This window comes from Podarcis raffonei, chromosome 8, assembly GCF_027172205.1.
Source record: "Podarcis raffonei isolate rPodRaf1 chromosome 8, rPodRaf1.pri, whole genome shotgun sequence".
Classification (NCBI taxonomy): Eukaryota; Metazoa; Chordata; class Lepidosauria; order Squamata; family Lacertidae; genus Podarcis; species Podarcis raffonei.
Window position 1 is genome coordinate 70,006,709 of NC_070609.1, and position 23,763 is coordinate 70,030,471.

The following is a 23,763-nucleotide window of genomic DNA, read 5'->3' on the forward strand; positions in this document are numbered from 1 at the left end:
TTAAAGCTACTCTGAGTAGACCCACTGAAATTAGTAGACTTAAGTTACTCACACCCATTATTTTCAAGGTTCTGTTCTACATAGTACTTTGGATACAACATAACGTTTAGAGAAAAAGGAAGAAATGTTAACACTTAGTACCTTACGGTTGTTATAAAGACTACTGAACCCAAGAAAGGGACACTGTCTTTTAATAAAGTTTGGAATTTTAAAAAGTCACTTAATAAAATTGTTTATAGCTGTATCACATTGAAAAAGTTTTACATGCAGATCATTTATTTCTATATTTTTCTCCATAGAAAATTAAAAGCTGTGTTAAAACCCACAAAGTCTCGGTCTGCCATGGCCGGTGTATATGTACCTTGGAGAGGGCTACATGAAGCAAACTTAAAAAGTTTTTTTAAGTATCAAATAAAACGTGTCAAAATACTCTCCACATATTTTTTTATAAATTTAATTCCAGACCTCCAGCAAACCCTGGCCCCCAAAAACATGATTAAGAATAATAGAGAGCCATTATGAAAGAGCCAAAAAGAAATCAGCCTTTCCACCATAAATGCTAAATCAATTAATTCCTTTTCCACTTTGAAAATAAAAAACTCAGGGTAGGCTTATTTCAACGTTCACAAGTTTCCCTCTTAAGTAATATCACCAGAGGTCCTGTAAACAGCCTGTTAGTCAAAACCTGGGACATTACAAAGCAGAAAACATTATCACTGTGTCTCATCTTCCTCTGTAGATGCACAAAGCATTTCAACAATGTACCAGGATGCATTCTGGACTAGATCAACACAAAGGACCCAAAAATAAATAAATACAGTTGTGGGAACTCCCCTGTTCCACACTAGGCTATACTTTTGTGAGGAGGGGGCTTGAAATGAATGTTCTACCTTCTCTTATTACTCTGTCTTGCTAATTGTGCACCAGAAACTTGTGAAATTGCCACTCAAATCCTGCACTTCCAAGGAGCTGGAACCAGTAGCGTGTACTTCCTATGAGATGTTTTGAGAACATGGGATGACTCCTGTTGTGCAACAACAGAAAGGGGGGGGGCAGAAGCAGCCCTTGGACATAACTTATATCCAAAGAATAACAAGATGATATGGCTGATATTCTCTTGCTGGGGGGAGAGGGGTCGGGGAGCCTGACAATAAACTGCAGGGGGCGGGGGGAGAAATACAACTTCTTAGTCCCCACCCTCGTTATTACTGATGACTTGGTATGAAGGAAAGAGGCATCATTACAATGGCTCAAAACTGGACTTTTAATTGTAATGAAGGGAGTTGGTCAGCAGGCTCAGTATAATTTCTAGCTAGCAAAGGTCTTCCCCACATCTTCCTTCCCTTTGTATTTCCTCTTGCCGTGTGTGAAGGGTATATATCGATATTTTATCATATGCTGCAACAGAAGGGAAAGAAAAACACAGGCTTTTAGAACACACCCATGGCACTCCCCTCCCTCTGCCCACTCCGCCTCAAACACCTGAATGTGCTCATGTGTTTGAACAGCAGCGGCTATCTTTTTTGGAGGAACTTAGGGCTGTGGACAACGCTTTGTGGGCCACATATCAAAAGTGGGTGTGACCAAAGAACAATGGGTTGTACCAATACCCGTCTTACCTAAAGTAGATCCATTGAAGCTAATGGACATGACTAACTTAAGTTCATTAATTTCAATGGCTGTACTCTTAAAGGTAAAGGGTAAAGGGACCCCTGACCGTTAGGTCCAGTCGCAGACGACTCTGCGGTTTCAGCACTTATCTCACTTTACTAGCCAAGGGAGCCGGCATACAGCTTCCGGGTCATGTGGCCAGCATGACTAAGCCACTTCTGGCGAACCAGAGCAGCACACGGAAACGCCATTTACCTTCCCGCCGGAGCGGTACCTATTTATCTACTTGCACTTTGATTCTAGGTTGGCAGGAGCAGGGACCGAGCAACGGGAGCTCATGCCATTGCGGGGATTCGAACCGCTGACCTTCCAATCGGCAAGCCCTAGGCTCTGTGGTTTAGACCATGCCCCATTGGCTCTACTCTTAGTAATACTTAATTGGATACAACCCACTTATTTTTTAAAAAAAATTAAGGCCTTGGGGGGGGACATCACTATCAAGAGGGGGAGCCTATGGGAGCAATTAGCATTTTCTTTTAAAAGCTGGATGTCCACTAAAATGTTTTTTGCGTTCAAGTATCACAGCAGGGGATCCAAAGAAGTAATTTTTTTTCCTTTTAAAAAAATGATGCTTTTGGAAGGAGGTCACATTGGGAACAGCCCCCAGACTACCTTCATCAGTGTTAGACAAAGCCTCAAACTCTACTCCAACTATGGGGGTCTTTCAAAAAAACCACCACCACTAGCAATTTTTGAGCTACAACATAGCCAGTGATATTGCCATTATGTTGGGGCAATCCCTCCCTCTCTCATGTTTAGGAGAATCCACAACCTGGAAAAAAGAACGACTTGGTTAGATTCTTACCTTGATTTGCCTTTTCATTGTGATGCAGAAAAGCATAATGAAGTACATCACAAGAATTGGCCAAAAAACTGGAACATTGAAAGCCTCAAAGAATGTACATGTCATTGCGACAAGGATGCCTTTAGTAGCAGAGTGCCTTGGAAGGAAAAGATAGTTGCAGTTAGGTTGACTGTGTACTAAAATTCTTTTAAGGACATTAATGCCCAATTCACATACCATTCCTGATCTCCAGCATTCTCCCCACCACTTCCTGGTTTTCCCCGACCAGTTTGCTGTGACACCTGAATCTGCAATTCATGGTTAGTGCTAACGTCTGCATCACAGTCTGCAAAAAGAGGCTTCTGATCATCCTTGGAAATCAAGGCTCTCGTGATACTTTGCCGTTCCACAGCAAATAATGGTTATAGAAAACCATGAAGCCAAGGGAGAAACTTGCCTAGGAGAAGAGTGGGAAGGAGGACCAAGCCCACAGCAACATTCCTGACATCTAAGCCATAAAAGACTATTTCCACCTCTTCCTCAGCATTGCTATCCTGCACCTCACAGCAGAAGGTTCTCTTATGATGCCTTAAGAGGCAGAAAAGATGATTCTATCACTTCCGCAGAGGGACCAGCTGTCTTTGGACCCTTCTTGTAGCTGTCACCTAGCAGTAGCCATTTCATCAGGCTAGCTGAACTGTTTCCATTTCAGCTGGTCTAACCTAGGTTTAATACCCGAGTTTGCAGCTTTTCCTCCCTGCCCCCTTTCCTCCATCCCTCCTTCTGTGATTTATGTTATGGTTAAGACTAAGGCTCAATGCAATACTGGTGGATATTTGGACTTGTGACGCCTGAGTTGAGCCTTCAAATCAAGCATACCTATCATGTGGAAGAGGTGGCTAATACTGAAAAGGCACTAGAAGGCCAGAGATTTGGGGGAGGTGGCAACTGGGCAACTGTTAAGTACACAGTGTAAGGAAGGAGGCACAAGCTTGAGGCCAAAGAGAAGGCATACCTGTGAGAGGCAGGAGAACAGGAAAGACGAAGGATCAGGGACTTGAATCCTTTTGCATTGCTATTAAAACGTACTCACCAGAATTTGAACTCTGGCAGCCTTCGAATGAAGGGCCGAAACTCCTCATTTTGTTTTGTAGGTAATGAAGGACCCTCATCTGAGAAGAGGAGGAAATGCAAAGTCTTAGGAACTGCTTTCTTCTGCATTTAACTCTTGCAGGTTCAACCCTTGGCATGCCCAATTAACAAAGGTCAGTAGCAGATGTTTGGAGAGGCCTCTGCCGGAGAACTTGGACCAGCGCTGCCAATCAGGTTAGACAATACTGCGCTCAATGGACAGCCTTATCTGATGTAAGGAGGCTCCCTCTGTTACTACTACCATACTTAGAGCAGGTATGAATGTGCTAGAGACAAATCACCCATTAAAAGTGTACAAGGAAACAAAAAATTATTAACAGGTGATCAAAGGGCTGTTACGTGCAAGAGAAATTGCAGCACACATCTCCACAAAGTATGAAACGTGAAAGCAATGTCACTCTAGTCTCAATTGGAGGGGAGGTATTTTAATCCACGGGAAAGTGAAGGAAGTAATACAAAATCAGGGATTCTAACTCTGGCTCTGTCAAAACTCTGTCAGCATTTCTAATACATCATTTATATGTTTATCCTAGGATCTAAAAACAAAATCACTCAACTCCTAGAAGATGTCATGTTCAGTTATGTGCCATGCAATCCACAGGATGTGACTAGCACTGGTTGAACTCTTACATTCAAACCTTACAGGAGTCAGTTGTTCTTGCTATGAAAATCCACACAGGGCCACAAGCAAACATACAGTGTTATAACACTACAAAAGACACTGTTTTCTGTGAGGATAATTGGGAGTCTGTCCACTCAATAAAGTTGAGAAGTGGTTGGCATTCCACACTAAAGTCCAGCACTCTTCGTACCCATAGATAGCAGGTGCAGCTTAAAACATACTAAGCTGTGCCTAAATCCCCAATATGTTCTAGGTGTTTGTGTGTGTGTGTGTGTGTGTGTGTACATATCAGGTTTAGCATCCTTTTCTCATAGTGGACAAGCAGAAACCTCCAAGCCTCTCCATCTGATTCTCAGGACTCTCCCCAAGCTACATTGCTCACCAGCCCTGCTTTGCACACACACCCTGCCCGCCTTGTGTGTTTTTGCCAGACTGGAATGTGTCCTTGAAGCCTTCTGATGCTTCGTTCTTGCCTGGATGGAGCATAACTAATGCAATGTGAGTGCGTACAGAAACTAGCCTGTTATGGAAAAGGTGAAATAGACATTTGTTGCTCTCCCAACTTTTGCCTATGGCCCTGCCAAGCACTGGCATGTGGTCCTCAGGCTGAAAAGGCTTCCCCACATCTTATATATAATAAGTTCATGCGACAACCAAGAGAAAAGCAGGGCTAGTAACGTTCTTTATACCTGAGTCCTCCATTAGAGAGGGATCTACCTTTGGCGACAAGAAAGCTATGAAAAGGTTTAGGTGGTAGATGCCCAAGGCATATGTCACGATGTACCAACCCTAGGATGGGGAAGGAAGAAGAAAGTGTCAAATGAGGACATGGCTCTAAGTACAGAAACACACCTACCTACACAAAACTGCTTGTGCACAATCTGCAATACTTGACTATATAAGGGGGTTGATGGGGGTAGCCAACATAGTGCTCCCCAAATATTGTCAACTAGAACCCCTATCAGCCCAGCCAGCATGATAGGGGCTGTAGTCCAAAAAAAATCTGGGGGGCACCTTGTTGGCTAGTCTGAAATGGTAGGACTCAGCAATATATAGTAAATGAATAATGTAAATCATATCCAGAGCAAATGAGGATTGGGGAACCTACCTGTCCATCCCCCTGATGCTGTTCCTACCACACCCAGTAAACATGACCAATGATCAAAGGTGTTTGAAGCTGCCTAAATCAACTAGAAGCAAGGAATAAAGCATACTAAGAAGAAAACAGCATGAGAGCTAAAGGGAAATAAGGAGAGATAAAAGAGTAGCAGGATATTTAGGGGGGTGGCAGAGATCTTAATAAAGTAGGAGCAAATAAAGATGCAAGTGTGTGGGGAACGAATGTAATGAACAAGCACACCCTGAGCCTGAAGATTTCCCAATGTAGATGCATCTTAAGGCTAAATTGGAGGGGCTCAAAAGCAATCCAAACAGAAATCTGCTTTTCTCCTATGGTGCTTGTTCCTCCACTTTGTTACAGTTGGATGAATTTATTTTTCCCTGCAGCTTAGAGGTTTTAATCTAAACAAGGGCAAGCAGACAAACAGGGACACTGCTAAAATAAGTAATCAGAAGGTGGGGTGGGAGGGTGGCAGGAGGCCAGCTTCTCAAAATAATCTGAAATGATTCCAATGTTCCAGCTCATAAGGTGATTTTTCAATTGGCATAAATACAGATAACAATGGAACAATCTACTGGTGTAAATTTACCTACTGAGTTTGATGGCACTTGCTCCCAAGTGCACATAGTGTTGCAGTAATCTGGTCCTCCAGATGTTGTTGAACTCCACCTCCCATCAACCCTCGTTAAAGTGGTCAATGCTAAGAGATGATGGGAACTGTAATCCAGCAACATCTGGAAAGCCACAGGTTCTCCAGCCCTGAAGAAAACCCTTAACACTGGTTATACCCAAACAGACACAAAAACAGAATCATAGAAGTGCTTTCAGATTACCATTCTTTCCTTACAAAAAACTAACAGGAGGTTTATTATGTTCATTATTTATCATGTTAAGATACTGCTTCAATAATCAGTACAGTACTATTATCTTCTGAATCAAGTATTTTTCAATGCTACTCATATTAGTTCTGTGACATTTGTGCAGGCAATTATCTTGCATATCACATGTATCTCTCGTTAAAGGTATGTAAAGGAAGTAAAAACTCTTGCTTCCATCAAACATAAATATCTTTGAACCAACAATAAACAGAGTGACTCCACACACATGCAGCCGGACCTACAAGTGGTGCTCAGTCCTCTTACCTGCAGTAGATAAACTCTTATCATGTAGATAAAACTTAAACCCAGCGTTGCAACCCATCGCACTGCAGTATAAGGAGTAGATTTGTCTAACCAGGACTGATAAATCTAGAAAAAATGCAGTATTAGGATATTCATCAAGTTGCTAATAATAACAGCCTATCACCTGTCAAAAGACTGCAAGCTATTACAACAGCATTGTATAGCTAACAATTACAGCAGCGATCCTGTATACTGTTTAGGAAAGTTTTTAATGTTTGATGTTTTATCGTGTTTTTAATATTCTGTTGGGAGCCGGCCAGAGTGGCTGGGGGAACGCAGCTAGGTGGGCGGGGTATATTATTATTATTATTATTATTATTATTATTATTATTATTATTACTACTACTACTACTACTACTGTACAGTGTACACGGAGTTTTGGGGCTCCAGCTCCCATCGGCATTGTCAATGGTCAGGGATGATGGGAGCTGTAGCCCAACAATGTTGGAGTGGGGCAAACGTTTCACACATGGTCGTCTCATTTGAGTTCAACAGGACTCAAAAATACAGAACTATCTGCAGGACTGACTGCATGGCGAGTGCAATCTTGAATGTGCACACAGTGCAATTTGAGTGCTCCCAGTCAAGAGTTCCCCAGATACCTGATGCCTCTTCCACCGCTCCTATGGGCAAGTAGAAGGTGAGAGATCTGGCTGCAGTTCCTTTCTGTAAGTTGCAGCTTTAAACTACCCTGAGTGATAACTCCTTTGATTTTATTTATGCATCTCTCAGCCCCTGATGTGAAACTAACCTGTCCAAGTCTTGTGAAAAATCTAAAGACCACTGAAGATTTGCCATGAATGGACTCGCCAGTACTGTCCCCTTCTGACATTGTTGCTGTGGAAACAAAAGCAAGAACATTAACGTAACTGAGCTTTGGCATAATACTCTTGTGCCAAGATTCAGGACAGATAAAAGGAAGGACTTCTTCATGCAGTGTACAGTTATTAAACTATGGAGTTTGCTCCCAGAAAGGGCAGTGATGGTAACCTACTTGGTTGACTTAAAAAGAGGATTGGAAAAATTCATGGAGGTAAAGGCAGTAGCTACAAGTCACAACGGCTAAGCTCTGCCTCTACGGTTGGAGGCAGTAATATTTCTGAATACCAGCTGCTGGAAGCCACAGGAGGGGAGAGTGCTATTAGGTCCTGCTTGCCAGTTTCTGACAGGCACTGTGAGAACAGGCTGCTGGACTAGGTGGGCTAGTGCCATCTAGGATTTTCTTACATTCCTCCACATTTTCATCCTCCCAACAACCCTGTGCAGTAGATTAGACTGAGATAGACTGTGACTGGTCCAAGGTCACCCACTGAGTTTAATGGCTAAGTGAGGATTTGAACCCTGGTCTCCCAAGGTCCTCGTCTCCTACTACACTACACCTGAATTTGTTTAATCCCCTTCCATTATTATTATCTATTAAATTTGTGTACCACCCTTTATCTGACGATCTCAGGGCAGTTCACAGCATAAAAATGCAAAATAAAAACAAAACACAGTGGCTCTGCGGTCTGATGTACCACGTTCTGCCTGTCATTTCAAATGCAAGTTCCACTTTCATTGAAAAGGGGAGGAAAGATACCCAAATCTGAAATCTTTGCCTGGCTTTCATCTCCTGTTCACAACTCAGCACAATTCTGTGACACAGAGTAAGCATGTGAGCAAAATGCAGACCCATCGGTTCTCTTGATTTATGACGGAAGGGGAACAGCACTTTGTGCAATTCTAAGTATCTCCACAGTAGCTGCTGTGCCACATCATCAAAAGGATCACTTGGTACAACTTCCTGGTTGGCCATTTCTACGGGAGGCGGGGCTATGCTCCTCTAAGCAAGAGTGGAATTCTACTCCCAGAGCTACAGAGCAGGAGCATACAGCCACAGCATTAAGTGCTTACAGAAGGAGGAAATGGGATCAGAAAAAGAAAGAAGAGATGTCATAAAAAAAGCATCTCTCACAACAAAGGAATTGGGAGAGGTTGGCCTAAAGATAAGCAAGTAGTTAATCATTTCACCATATTAACAAGGCAATTTACAAACACTTCAAGTTGCACAGTTCTACTGAAGAGACAAGGATCATAATATACTCTTAGAGCTAATGAGAGACTGTTTCCCAAGCTTAAAGGCTATGGCGGGGGGTTACTTAAGAGGTTGTAACTATGACTCCCAAGCCCCTCCACCCCAATTAGGCGTTTAAAAAACCTGAATGATAGACACAAGCTTTTCTTTTTTTTAAATCTAATTGCTATGGGGTGTGTGGAGAGGTTGGGTGCCCCTAACGCACATCTGGCTTACAGGCTGGGGCTTCCCTACCCATGTGGCAGAGCAGGGGCTGACCAACATGACCAAAAATAAATCCACCCCAGCTGCTCAACACATGCATATTACGTGATTTTAATAGAATTTAGACACTACCATTCAACACAAATATTTTCAGGGTGGTTTAAAACAATAATGGGCAGAATAATAAAATATGCAGTAAAACAACAAATGAAATAAAGCAGGGGGGGAAGAGAAGGGTATAGCACAGGTTAAACTGAGGGCTTAAAAGCCCAGGAAAATATTACAAAGGTCTTTATCTGCTGCCAAAAAGGACACTTAAGGAGGTGCCAAGGAAACTTCCCTGGGGGAGAAAATTCCACAAGTGCACAGACATCATCTCAGAACACTGGTTTTCAACTGATGGGTTCCGGAACCAACTACTGGGTTGCAGCCTAACCTAAGGTGGGTCACAACAACAGTATTGCCGCCATAAAAATACATGGTAAAATAATTATGAAGTGGGCCCGCAAATTCATGTTTGAGTTAAAAGTGGGTCCCAGATCTGAAAAGATTTATGACTACAGAGCTGTTATTATTGGGGTTATTAATTAATTGTTTATACCACCCTTCATCCAAAGATCACGGGGTGGTTTACAATATAAAAACACAAAAATACATATCATAATAAGAAACCAAAACTATACCCCTCCCTGCCCCATTTAAAAGGCCATGGATTATTTAAGTAGCCAAAGGCCTGGGAAAAGAAGAATATTTTTTGCCTAGCAACTAAAGATATGTAACAAAGACACAAGGCGAGCAGCTTTCCACAAACATTCCACCTAGAAGGCACCTTCCCCGTAACCACCTTGGTTTCAATGGCAGGAGCTCCAGGGTGTCATGCGGGGAAACAGCTGGCTAATCACCTTGTTGGGTGGTCAAATACATTTTCTGTCCTAGATGAAGTTAGTGGAAGGCAAAAGTTAGCTCATATCACTAGTACTATGGCATGCTGAATGAAGCAATCAGGAAACGACTCCCTAGGGATGCAAGGATTGCCCTGCTGGATTAGAGCAAAGGTCCATCTAGTCCTCCAGCACTTCATTTCCAACAACACACAGCCATGTGCCTCTCTGGATACTCAGAAGGTGAACACTGTCCTGAAGGCCTAATATTCAGGGCCGTATTTCCTCTGTACATGGCGGTATTGCAAATAGGTGCTACAACAAAATGTCAGTGTATCCTCACCTCCTAGCAAAAGTGCTCCTGTTTAAGGTATCGGCCACCCAGCCATCTTGTCTAGGAAACTGTAAGCAACAAAGGACTCCCATGGGGCATTCTGCTTTCCCCACACCCAACTTTGTATTTATCAGGGGTCTCCCTTATTTCTCATTGGCCCCCATTTTAGCTCAAATCCTATCAATACTTACCACCTGACTTCACTATAACAGGATGTGACCTAGGGCCAAACCAAGACATTTTGGCACCTCAGGCAGATCCCAAAATGGGTCCTCCTTTCCCACCAGGGAAGAATGGGTGAGGGAAGATCTACATCAGGAGCAAGGCAGGAAGAAAGACTGACATCTGGATCTGCTGGTCCAGTGAATCCCGCCCCCTGAGGCAGTCGCCTCACCTTGTCTTATGGGTAGGCTAGCCCTGGCGTGACCACTAACAGCCACGGAAATACCTATCTCTGATTTCGCTGTGAAGTCAGCTATAATAAGCTTTCAACACACAGTGCAGCTGGACTGTTTTCGTCCAGCAGGTAAGCCCTAAGTGGTCTGTAAATCACTCCGACTGATCTCCATAATGGAAAAAGGAACTCACCTATTACCAGACCATTACTCAATGGTAAAGCGCATGATATGTATGCAAATGATCCCCATGAACCCCACTTCACTCCTTGGCATATCCGCTTTAAAAATTCTCAGGAAAACAGGGATAAGGGGGACTTCTGCCTAAGACCTTTGAACTGCTTTCAGGGTAGATCAATAATGATCTGACTCAGTAATAAGGTAGTTTCACATGTCTGTGTATCATCTCTGGAGGAAACACTAATTATAATAAGGGTCCCATTCATACTATCAATAAAGCACTCTTATACCAATTTAAGAGTCATGGCTTCCTGCAAAGAATCCTGAGAACTGTAGCTTTCGGGGTTTCCTAACAACTCTCAGCACACTAAACAAACAACAGTTTCTACAACTCTTTGGGGGAAGTCAGGACTGTTAAAGTGGTATAGGAGTGCTTTAAATGTATGGGGCGGATGCAACCAAGGTCTTATCTGATATTAGACTTCTGGATGTCCTGGGAAAGAAAGTATCAAGAATCCCAAGTGCCATAAAAGAAAAAAAAGTACTGTACTGAGAAAAACTATTAAGGGGGAAACTCTGTGCCGACAGTTCTAGGATTAAGCCACATTTAACTCAACAGGATTTACTTCTGAGCAGATGGGCATGGGACCAAGGTGCCTGAAGACCAGTATCTCCCAGTAATAACTTTGTCCCTGAGTTTTTAAAAATGAATGAATCCAAAAGTGTTACAAAGGCTACAGTGCTGAAAGCACAAGAGGCCTGTTTCTCTTTTCCAGGCAGGCGTCAAGGATCAGATGCCAGCACCTTTCACACAGCAGCTACAAAACCAAAGTATTGGGCAGCAGGGAGAACAGGAACACCGCAATACAGTCCACTGCCAAAGTAACCCTCAGAGGGTTTAGCTTTATTACATTTGAATATGCTCTCTGTGGCAGCCCCCAAACAGTGAAATTCCTTCCCCACAGAGGTATGTCTAGCATCCACATGCTGACATCACACCTCTTTACTCTAGCCTTTGACACTGTATAGGTTTGGTATATATCAGGACCCACTGTATTCTTCTGACTGCAAACTGCTTTAACTGATTTTACTATTGCATTTCTATATTGTTGTACTCTGCCCTGGGGCAATTATTGTTCAAGGCTTGGAAGAAATCCAATAAATAAATAATTAAATGATATAATATTGCTTCCCACTTTTTAAAAAACGCAAAGTGATTCACAAGCAAGGGAAAAAATGTATATACAATTTGTTAAAATCCAAAAACATTAAAAACTGATTTCCAAAGGCCTTACTTCTGATACAAAACTGAATTCCAAAGGATTTACTTTGGTATACAATTTTGTTTTGTTCTGTTTTGTTTTCTACACGGGTCCTATTTCTTTTATTTTCTTTTTTGTGTCTTACCTTACCCTGTGCACTAGTAATTATGTAGTTTTTTTTATACTTCAATAAAGAATATAAAATAAAACAAGTATGGGAACGAGATCTCCTGAACATGGGCCAACTAACAGTCACATGCCTTTGCAGCTTGGTTGTCAGATGGTGCCCTGCTATTGGACGTGGAGAGTTTCAGGTGGAAAAAGTACCATGCCACTACTCTTGCTGGCTGTACTGCCCCTTAAGCAGGCAGGTTAAGGAGAGACAGTGTGTAAGACCATTACAGAACTGCAGTACGTTTTCCAGCCAAGAGCATTTACTGCTAAGCTATGAGTTCAGGTATTATAATTGCTGTTTGCTTGAGGGCCATCAGGGGATGAACAAACTACATGGCAGTTACACTTTCCCTGAACTATCTCTCTTCTGGCCACATAAAACAAACCCATACAACCATTATGACACCAGCAAATCTGCTCATTTCTAGCCTGGGCCCCCCATGGCAAACCAGTTGTGCAAAATGCTCACCCCACCAAAACACAAGAGATTCACTTTGCTGCCAATCATTTTCTCAGAGTGAACTCTGCTCACAGTTCCCTGCTTACACTTTATGAGCCTGGACTAAGCGCAAGCAATCTTGCCACAGCCACAAAGTCACATAAACAGTGTTTTTCCAGCCAGGCTGCAGTGGCAACAATGATTGTGGGCCAAGGTGTAGAGGCAACATTTTGTCCAGGCTTTGAATGATACTGAGCTGGGTTGAGAGAGAGAAGGAGCAGAAACTATATCTGGGATTGCGAGAATTCCCACTAGGGTGAGGTCTTTTTCTTGGAAAAGGAGAATTAATGGGGGCTGCTACTCTTGCCCATAATTCATTTTGGTCCAGATAGACAAGTTTTCGCTCCATGTGGGTTATTTTGAGTACAAGTGCATAAAGAATAATGCACTGAGAATGCCAGGCTAGCTTTTTAAAGGCAAGGAAGGTCCACAAAATACAACCGGGTGTGTCCTGAATTGCTCAATGACAGTATGTCATTCACTGTCCACACCCGGTAGTCTCATCAACCTGTTCCAGGGGAGGAGGAAAAGATTACAACTGAGCCTCAGTTCCAGGCTGATAGGTTGGCCTTAATCATCTTCATCAAACCAAGGAAGTCTCAACCTACTTGAAAAATAACACCACCTTAAAAATCCAGCTACCCAAAATGGGGGGCTTCAGTACCCCTTGTTTAAATTGTCCACACTTAACATGCAACGGTGTCCCCGCTCCTCTATCCCACATACAAGACGGAAACAGATTGTCTTAATCCCACTGTACATAGTGCAATTGAAAATAATCACCCTTAGCCCAATGACTAAGAGTAGACTAGCATTTGAAGCACACATACCCCAGTTGCTATTATAGGGACAGAGGAATAAACCACCCCCAAATAATTATCACCATTTGAGTGGCTGTAAGTACAGTGGTACCTCAGGTTACATATGCTTCAGGTTACAGACGCTTCAGGTTACAGACTCTGTTAACCCAGAAATAGTACCTTGGGTTAAGAACTTTGCTTCAAGATGAGAACAGAAATCGCGTGGCGGCGGCGCAGCGGCAGCGGGAGGCCCCATTAGCTAAAGTGGTGCTTCAGGTTAAGAACAGTTTCAGGTTAAGAACGGACCTCCGGAACGAATAAAGTTCTTATCCCAAGGTACCAGTGTAGTCATATCCCACGCCATACATTAAAAGCACATGACTCTGAATATTTATCCTTACAATTCCCAGCACCCTTATTTAAATTTTTTTTTTTTTGGAGGGTTGGGAAATCATGTACTCTAAATACACAGAGTAGATTTGACAAGTAAAACCAGAGGCTGTAGATTAAGGAGGAAAGGTGACCCTATGGCAAAGTGGGGGAGAAGGAGGAGGAATAAGAGAGGCTAGCATTTGAAAGAAAAAGAAATAAGTGTCAATGTACAGTACCAAATAAAGAACCCCTCATCACAAGTTGGTTTTGTAGCAGAACAGTGATGTAGGTAAGGGTCCCTCTTAATAACAACAATAGTTTGACAAGTATCCTCCACCTGCCCCCCCCCCCCGCTGTCCCCAACTTGGCATGACGAGACCCCCCCACAAGGCTGAAAAATCTCCCCTTAATAATAACTTTGCGATTACCTCTCCAAGCAGCTCCCCAACTTACTAGGGAATATATTATATGATAATAACGATTTCACAAGCCCCCCCCAGCCACGCCCCAGCTCCCCAAAAAGCAAAACCACCTTTTGTAACAATTTTGCAAGGATTTTCCTCAACCTCTTGGTATGGATAGGACCCCAAGGCTGAAAATCCTTACAACTCCTCCCCCCTCCCCCAAACCACTACCCGGTTTGTCAGAACAAAAAAAAAGCCCTTTATGGGTCATTATTTTTATTATTAATTATTATTATTTCTCAAGGACCTCCCCCGTGCAGCCCCTAGCTTATCGAGACCAGCCTGAAAAGCCCCGCTTTTAAGATTTGATTTCTCAAGAAGGGCCGCCTCTCCCAGCTCGCCATGGCGGGGACCCCCAAGGCTGAAATTTCGTTATTTTGGAAATGGGGGGGGGGGGTTAGGAAGGGGGAAAAATCCCGTTTTTCCTCCCACGTTAGCATTGGACCTAGAGAGCCCTCCTCCCACCCTCTCACGGAGGGCCCGGCCTCATCGCCAGGGTAACGGCGGGGCCTCGGGCCTCGCGGGGGTAACTTACAGGCCGCGCCGGGTGTCCCTCCTTCCGCTTCCCGCCCCGCCTGACCAGGCAGAGCCGCTGCCCGCGCCCGCGCCAACCCCGCCTCCTCCTCCTCCTGCTGCCGAGATGGCGGCAGCGCGAAGCCGACAGAAGAGCTTCCGCTACCGGGGCGAAGAGGAGGAGGAGATGGCGGGGGCGGAGGGTGGAAGGTCGGCCGCGCCGGCCACAGGGATGCTCGCGCCTGCTCACCTGGCGGCCGCGGAGTTCAGTGGGCTTTACTCCTTAGGGAAAAGGCACAGGGGACGCAGCAGCCTCCCGGAGCCCGCTAACGACGAAAGCATGAAAACGCGCTTCGCTTCGCTTCATTATTTCCTTTCCTCCGAGGAGCTCAAGGTGGCGCACGGAGTTCCTCTCCTCCTCCTTATTTTAGTCACACAACAACCCCGTGAGGGAGGCTAGACTGAGAGTGAGTGAGTGACCGGGCCCCCCAGGTCCCAGCTTCGTGGCTGAGTTGGGGATTTGAACTCTGGCCTCCCACCCGCAAAGGATGTAGGGCAGTGCTTTGGCACTCCCCACCCCGCACAGGAGTCCGAGGGGTGGGGGACACAAAATAAAGAAGAAGAAGAAAATACAGTGCATTTTTTGAATTAGAATAAGATCTTTTATTTGATTGTTGATGTAAACCCCCAAAATGTATTTTCTATAAATGGAAGTTTTTACCACTTCAATACAATTTATTTATGTGCCAGATGCGAATAAAGATTCTTCTCCTCCTGGGATTGCTCTGGTTTCACGCATGGGAAACGTCCGTGTGATTCTGGAAAACCTGATGTTCTTTCAAGGCGAAATAGGAATTTCTGGTATTCCAGTGCTTTATTTTTTTGGGGGGGAAAGGTTGCTGGTACTCGCCCTAAAGTTATTACAGTAAGTGCCACACTTTTAACATGAGGGAGGTGGGGTGCTGGTACTGCGTACCCTTGGGTACCCCTATAAAACCCACTGAAAACCTATATTTATACAGGTACCTACTGGGGGGGGGGAGCAACAGCACCAAAAGGAATTATTGTGAAAGCAAGAAATTATTTTTTGGGGGGTGGGGGGATTTTATCCTCGCTCAATGCGCCATATAACCCGAATCCACCCCTGCTCCTCTAGGTCTTATCCACTATGCACGTAGCAACCGTTTTGCATGGCGGTCCCGCTCCTGGCCCCTGCGTGCAACAGGGAAGTAGACATAAGCCCACTCCACCACGTTGTGTCCTGTTCTGCCCCATTTTGCCCCCACTGTTCCACCCCCTTTTCCAGCCATTTCCCGGTTGTCATGATGTGGGCATGAGCAGGGACATGTCAATTGGATGTGCATAAATCAGTTGTTGCATATACTAAGAGGAAATGCCCAGAAATTCATAGGGGGGAAAGACAGCAATATTTTAAGAGCTATTTGTGAGCTTCAACCTGTTGAAGTCACACCAAAGTCATGTTTTGGTCTGCCATTTTGATTCAGTGTGGCGGCTGGCATCCAACCATGGATGAAGGCTGCTGCCCCCACCTCAGGAACCCTCATGCTAAGTTTGGCAATGATATCACAAGAGGCATGCAAACCTATGTCCCAAACCATGTGAAATTATGCCGAAGTCCTGTTTCGGCCCACCACCTTGATGCAAAATGGTGACTGGCATCCAAAAGGCAGTGAAGTCTGCCACCCCCATTATATGCCTAAAAGCCTATGGTGTGACTCTGTCCTCACACTCAACAGTCCTACGACACAGATAAGATCACTGCCAAGCAGACACAGATGAGAGACTCTCCCCATTTCTCGAAACAAAATAAAAAAAATCCTTCCAGTAGCACCTTCTTGTTGTTTAGTCGTTTAGTCATGTCCGACTCTTCATGACCCCATGAACCAGAGCACGCCAGGCACTCCATAACTCAGAGAAGCTATGAGCTATGCTGTGCAGGGCCACCCAAGATGGACAGGTCATAGTGGAGAGTTTTGACAAACGTGATCCACCTGGAGCTGGAACCAACAAGCCACTCCAGTATCCTTGCCAAGAAAACTCCATGGACAAAGACAACAGTAGCACCTTAGAGACCAACTAAGTTTGTTATTGGTATGAGCTTGCGTGTGCATGCACACTTCTTCAGATACTTTCTTCAGATACTGGTATCTGAAGAAGTGTGCATGCACACGCAAGCTCATACCAATAACAAACTTAGTTGGTCTCTAAGGTGCTACTGGAAGGATTTTGTTTGTTTGTTTGTTTGTTTTGACTACGGCAGGCCAACACAGCTACCGTACCTACCTGTAACTCTCCCCATTTCTGAAACACTAATGGCTTTATGTCCTCATACCCGTTAGGCCACCCAGTTGCTCCTTTCCTCTCTCTCACCTGGGAGGGGTCCACTCTGTACCAGAGCAAGTTGTCGCCCTGTGGGGAGGGACGATACAAAAAACTCTACTGTACTACTAATTCTCAGCTATATAATTGTACCATGCATGGTGCTACACAACCCCGACTTGACAAATAACCAATCTGTTACTAGTGCTAACAGGCACAAACCTCAACTCTGTACTCAATGTAGCCCTGAAGGTCAGTGTAAACACAGTTGTTGAAGTGCTCTTCTTCTCCACTTCATATATTTGGTATGGCTTGAAAAACTGCTCACGGTGTTGTTGTGATGACAAGCTTGATCACCATCATAATTCCCTCGGGGTAGAGACCTCTCATAACTCCTTGTTTGTAAAACACGGCGTTAGACAGGCGGTGCAACCTGTCGGTGTGGTAATGATTACACGTTGATCAACCCCAAAATACCTTGCAACACCAACCTTCTATAGCTGGGTCGAGACCTACAAGGGGGTCATGTCCTGACTGAGATTTAGAGTTGTTTATTTTTGTTCTTATAAGTAACCATCATTAGATGTTGATCCACATTGCAACATCACACTCTGACCTGAGGGGGGTGGTGGTGTTATTTAGACGTCACAAAATATTAAGTAGCTACGTTGCAACCAACACCAAGTGGGTCACCTCCCTACCTGTTAAAGATGTGATCCAAAACATGTTTACAAATAAGTCTCATTAAATTCAACAAGACTTGATCTCCGAAAACGTGCATACGATTGCAGGACTTAGGGACCCGAGTTAACTAAGTTTCCACCATAATAAACCTGCTAGTCATCAACATCTGGAACTCCCTTTTAAGATTTTGCCAGGGTTAGAATTGCAGCATAATTGTTTGCAGCGTTGCAGGTTAAAACCGGAATGGCTATAAAGACGGACGGGTCTATTTTGCGCAGGAAATGCATTTTACAGGCCTATCCGGTGCTCGGAAACAAGCCCCCACTATTGCATTCAACGGGACTTTCCCTCAGGTAAGCACGTGCGGCACCCAAAGCCTCGCACTGAGCTCAAGCAGGAGATTCAGGTTGAGCAGGGAACACGAACTACACCCCGCGTTACACTTTAACGCGCACCCATTGAGCAAACGCGCACTCCACGCCCCGCCAGGAAGAGGAATGCCCCGCCCCCTAACAACCGGACAGCCAATCAGAGATAGGGATCTGTTACTAAGGTGTAGCGTCCTCGAGGGAGATGGAAACATGGCGGCCTCCAGGCCTGGATCTTACTGTGGGGAGGTGAAAGAGCTGCGTCGGGACGGTGAGCGGCGGCGGGAGGAATAGATAGCTTGCCCCAGAAGGACTGTTAACGTGATGGATTTAAATGAGAAGAAATATTGGGGGGGGGGAGGGGGCCGCATTGCCTGTTTTTTTTTAATAGTCACTACTAAATCGAACCTCCATGGACAGAAGCAGTCTATCAGGTGACAAGAGCCACATAGAGAAAGTTATCACCCACATTTAGGGAAGTTTAGGGAAGTTTTTAATATTTAATGCTGTATTGTTTTTAACACTTGATTGGAAGCCGCCCAGAGTGGCTGGGGAAACTCAGCCAGATGGGCCGGGTATAAACAAAAAATTATTATTGTATTATTATTATTTGCTACTTTTACACACAAACGCACACGCACACACAGATTAGGACATGGGAGAGCAGGGTTCCAATCCCTACTCAGCTGCTAGGAAGTTCACTGGGTAGCCTTGAGTGAGTCAAGTCAGTCCCTCAGCCTAAGCCTACCTCACAGGGTTGTTGTGGACAGAGAGGTTGATATATGCCACCTTGAGCCCCTTGGTAATGTACAGTGGTACCTCGGGTTAAGTACTTAGTTCGTTCCGGAGGTCCGTTCTTAACCTGAAGCACCACTTTAGCTAATGGAGCTAAAGAGCACGGAGCACGATTTCTGTTCTCATCCTGAAGCAAAGTTCTTAACCCAAGGTACTATTTCTGCATTAGCGGAGTCTGTAACCTGAAACGTATGTAACCCGAGGTACCACTGTAAATGTAATAATTACATTTTCTAATAAAGTTGTTGTTGTTTATTTTTTTGTTTATATGGCCAGATAAAGAGAAGCTATAGGGAGCTTGTTTCTGTTCCTTCCTGCCCCAAAGAGCACTCTGCTCCAGCTGATGCGCTTGGCCTTGTACTAGGGGGTCAGCATGCTCTGGCCTTGGCAGTCAGCTTGGAAACTATGGGCCTCACAGTTAGAAGGAGAACAACCTGGCCAGTTTTATTGATTTACTTAAGTTTTTATACTGCTTCATATTTCAACAGGAAACCCTAAGTGATTTACAAATGGCATCGAAAAAAGAATCAATGAAATGCAGTACAGATTACACATTCAAACCCAAACTATACTATTGCCTATGAGAATAACAGTTATACGTTTTAAGTAGTGTAACTGAAATAAACATCTCAAAACTATACATCAGTAAAACAACCAAGAGCCCCAGCTTCCATGGAGCTGTGAACAGTGATATGCAGTGGGCAGTGACTAGAGTGTAAATGATGGAAATCTTGCACCAAAGTCAGTCAAACACAGCTTAGACTAGGTTCCCCGCTGTGAAACTTTGATACCAGAAGATTTTTTTTGTGGCCCTTTAAGCTGCCCCTACATTTCCCCATTTAAAATAATATATTTTACTGAATTAAATAGTAATGAAGGTGATTTCAACGTACTTGAGAGTTACATTTAGGGGATAAATAAATAAAAATGTTCAGTGGCGCCTTAGAGATCAGCTAAGTATGTTCTGGGTATAAGCTTTCGTGTGCATGCACACTTCTTCAGATACCATGCACATGAAAGCTTATACCCAGAACATACTTAGTTGGTCTCTAAGGTGCTACTGAACATTTTAGTTATTTATTTCGACTGCGTCAGACCAACACAGCTACTTACCTGAATCTAGATTCAGGGGATAGTGTGTGAAGCCAAAATCGCGTATAGTCAAAATATACTGGGTTCAATGGTGGGTGGGATTGCCAAAGTCTTTTTTCCTGGATGCCCACCATCTTTTTAATATATATATATTCAAACATGTAAAGCTGACTGCACACATTAAATGTGTGTAAGTTGCAAGTTGCAAAAGTTTTAAAATCCTGTAGAACAGCTGCTGGGAATGTATTTTGGAAAGCAGCCTTGAGAATTGCAGTTCTTGCCATGCAGCCCCCCAGAGGGGTGACCAAGTGACCTTCAGCCTGAAATAGTCACCTTGATCTAGCTCAATACTCAATCTACTCTTACTGGCAGCCGCTCTCCGGCATCTCAGGCAGAGAAAGGGCTTTCTCATTACCTGTCCCCTGAAATTCTGTTAGCTGGAGATGCTGGGGATTGAACCTGAGACATTCTGTATACAAACCCTTATTTATTTTCTTCTAAGACAAAGAGCCTTTTAAAAAACTAGATCCATTGAGCAGGTTCAGGATTGGCGAAAATAATTTTCTTATCCACTTCTGTAGCTAACTTACATCCTTTGCTGTCACAAATGGTCACTTAGTTATTTTTAAAAAAGAATTAGAGGAAATCATGTCTATGGTTATTAGCCATGGCAGCTTAACTAGACTCTCCATGTGTAGGGTCAGTGTCTGAATGCCAGTTGCTAAGGGCAAAGAACAGCAAATAATCTCAAAACTGTATGAATTTTTCTTCAATGCATAGAGGAAACTTATGACAATTTTTATTGTATATATTGAAAGTGTGTTGCTTTGTTTTTATTTTAAGTAAGATCCTCATTTCAATTGCTTTTCCTTCTTTTGGACATCTTATACTTCTGCATTTCTTCCTTTCAGGTTATGGAGTTTACGTTTACCCTAATTCTTTCTTCCAGTATGAAGGAGAGTGGAAGCAAGGGAGAAAACACGGTAAGGGAAACAAACTTTGTCCTCTGCCATTGTGAGGTTGGTATCATTCTAGCTTGCAAGAGGTGTTATTAAGTAGCACAAAGCGGGACCTGCAACAAAATGTTGTGGTTTGGAGTGCTCCCATTCAGTGTGTCCTGGTCAGGACACTTGATGAGGCATGTGACCGTCATCTACTCCTCCCCGAGCTAGCAAGCCCCACCTGGGCTGTGGGTCTTTGCCTGCCTTTCCTCAAAACTGACAGCTGTAAATTCTGGGATCCTGAGATCAGGGGTGGTATGACCCATTTTGCCACTTGAGACAAAACAGGAAGTGCCCCCTGCTCTGTCACACCACCACCAGTGGGGCACTCACTACCACTGTGCTACCTGCTGGTGGCACTGCAGCTGTACAACCATCTCCCCCTTGCCACGTTGCACCGAGCTGCAGCCTAGCAGCAAGGGTTCAATAGTTGAGAGAGAGTTAAAGCTTAAGAATTACTTCTCCTGTCATAGGGTATCAGGAGATTGCTAGTAAAGTTGTTCAAAGTTGCTGCTTTTAAAAGTTGCTGCTCTGGCTGGCTCTCCCTTGCTTGCTCTCCAAATAACCAGCTCCATCCCTATCAATTTTTTAAAAAAAATGATTAGATATGTGCAGTATTTTACTGCCCATCTCCTTGTCTAATTTGATTATCTTACCTATTTCCCCCTGTCTCCAATCCACTGAATTCCTTAAAACAGGCAGTTTCTGGTTGTTGCTGAGACCTTTCAGTTTTTTAAAAATTTTCCAGGTCACGGGAAATTGCTGTTTAAAGATGGAAGTTATTATGAAGGCGAGTTCGTAGATGGAGAAATTAAGGGCAACGGACTCAGATACTGGGCATCTACAGGTGGGTTTTTTGTGGTACATTCTCTGTACATTGTAATACATTCAGGGATTTTGTATCAGTCAGAAGAGCCTTTGACTCGAATTGGCGAAACAGTTCTGTTCTTAAATGTTGATGCTTTGTCATTGACTGAGAGGCTTTCATCCTAATGGCCTCTGGCTAAACTCCCCAGGTCCTAGAGAGCAAAGGACAAGGTAAGCAGAAGAAGGCCTTAGATAAACGGGGAGTGGCTTAAGTGAAGGCTTAGAAAACTAACAACCCAGGAGGCTAGGAAAAGAGGATTGCCATGAAGTCCAAAAGAATGAGGGGGCGAGAGTATGGGACAATTATGCTTTCCCTAGGAAAACACGCTTGATGCTAACATTGTCAGCTTTTAGGTGCTAGTCTAAGACATTCCTCTTTGCTCAGGCTTTGGGTTTTTAATCTAGATTGTACCATGGTATCAGTGTTAGAAACTCAGATATATAAGCTAATTGCCAAATGTCACCTTAAACATGGGTTATGGTCGCCACAACATACAGTCGTACCTCGTTTTGTTGCCGAGAGCAATTCCAGAGCCCCGGCTGCTAGCCAAAAAGGACACAGGGCAAAGTACCGCGTCTGCGCATGCATGCGGAGTGGTTTGTACTTCTGCGCATGCACGAAACGCGATTTAGTGCTCCTGCACATGTGCAAGTGGCAAACCTGGAAGTAACCCGTTCCGGTCCTTCCGGGTTTGCCACAGACGTTCGCCGGAATGGACGCTAGACAAGGCGGACATTCGCAGAGGTATTACTGTACAGTGGTACCTAGGTTAAGTACTTAATTCATTCCGGAGGTCTGTACTTAACCTGAAACTGTTCTTAACCTTAAGCACCACTTTAGCTAATGGGGCCTCCTGCTGCTGCCGCACCGCCGGAGCCCGATTTCTGTTCTCATCCTGAAGCAAAGTTCTTAACCTGAAGCAATATTTCGGGGTTAGCGGAGTCTTTAACCTGAAGCGTATGTAACCTAAGGTACCACTGTAATGTCTAGGCATTCATTTTTAATCAATGAACTTTGTTTTTGTTCATTTTATTTCTATACCACTTTATATTTTAAAGCAAAAATCTCAAAGCAGTTTACAAAACATCGAATAAAACAATCCAGAATAAAACAAATTCAAGCTTCAAGGAAAATATTTCAGATTCTTCTCTAAGCGATATTTTGCTTTCCCTATTTTTAATTTACCTGCTTAATTTATATAGCTGCCCCATTGCAGAAGTACTCCAGGAAGCCAATGTGGTGTACTGGTTTGAGTGTCGGACTAGGACTTGGAAGATCATGGTTCAAATCCCCACTTGGTCATGAATCTCACTGGGTGACCATAGACCAGTCACAGCCTCTTTACCTACCTCACAGGGTCGTTATAGGGGTTAACTGAGGGGTGAACCATGTACTCCTTGGAGAAAAGGCTGGGATATAAATGTAATAAATAAGCTCTTCTGCTTACCTGCTTAAGAAAGCTAGCGGGTCACTTCTGTGATTTATGGCCTGTTTTTGCTGCTCATCATCTGTTTTTTGCTTGTTTGTTTATTATTTCCATTTGTAGTCTTTTTACTATCTGAAGCAGTTTACAGTAGATAAGAATATATAAATATTTATGTATACACAAATAAGTGCAATAAAAACCATGTCAAATGATTTATATAAAAAACAAAACAAGAAAACATACATAAACAATCTCCATATGCCTAAACATAATAGCAACATAAATAAAGTCAGAGAGCATTGCAAGGCAGCGTATATTATACATCATATCTATCAAGCAACTGCTCATACTCTTCACTATTGTAACTCACATACAAAAGGTTACTGCCAAGCATACAAATGTGCCCTACTCTTCCCATCTCTGAAGCGCTAATGGACTCATGATGCAACACCCACTAGACCATCTAATATTCCTCTCCCATCTCTCTCCTGAGAGGGGCCCTATTTT

The 23,763-nt window shown here is 43.7% G+C and overlaps 2 protein-coding genes across 7 annotated transcripts in view; one reads left to right on the plus strand and one right to left on the minus strand.

Annotated features, from left to right (window-relative positions):
• Positions 1-1,240: 1,240 nt before the first annotated feature.
• RER1 (retention in endoplasmic reticulum sorting receptor 1) lies at positions 1,241-14,951 on the minus strand. 2 transcript variants are annotated; one of them, XM_053400687.1, is made up of 7 exons: positions 14,933-14,951; positions 7,282-7,367; positions 6,492-6,596; positions 4,919-5,018; positions 3,549-3,627; positions 2,477-2,612; positions 1,241-1,398 (listed from the first exon to the last, which is right to left on the minus strand). In XM_053400687.1, the coding sequence occupies exons 2-7, from the start codon at positions 7,360-7,362 to the stop codon at positions 1,309-1,311; spliced, it is 591 nt and encodes a 196-aa protein (XP_053256662.1). In that variant the 5' UTR covers positions 7,363-7,367; positions 14,933-14,951; the 3' UTR covers positions 1,241-1,308. The 2 variants fall into 2 exon arrangements, with proteins under 2 accessions (XP_053256662.1, XP_053256661.1); XM_053400686.1 differs by lacking the exon at positions 14,933-14,951 and adding an exon at positions 14,705-14,831.
• A 3,280-nt stretch (positions 14,952-18,231) lies between these two features.
• The window catches only part of MORN1 (MORN repeat containing 1), a 116,544-nt gene continuing 111,012 nt past the window's right edge, over positions 18,232-23,763 (plus strand). For 4 of the 5 annotated variants that reach the window (XM_053400677.1, XM_053400680.1, XM_053400678.1 and 1 more), the window contains exons 1-3: positions 18,232-18,345; positions 20,873-20,944; positions 21,711-21,809. In XM_053400677.1, the coding sequence (XP_053256652.1) occupies positions 18,288-18,345; positions 20,873-20,944; positions 21,711-21,809 (229 nt within the window). In that variant the 5' untranslated portion in view covers positions 18,232-18,287. Of the gene's footprint in view, positions 18,346-18,470; positions 18,509-20,872; positions 20,945-21,710; positions 21,810-23,763 lie in introns of those variants that run through there. The other variant, XM_053400681.1, reaches the window with a different exon arrangement.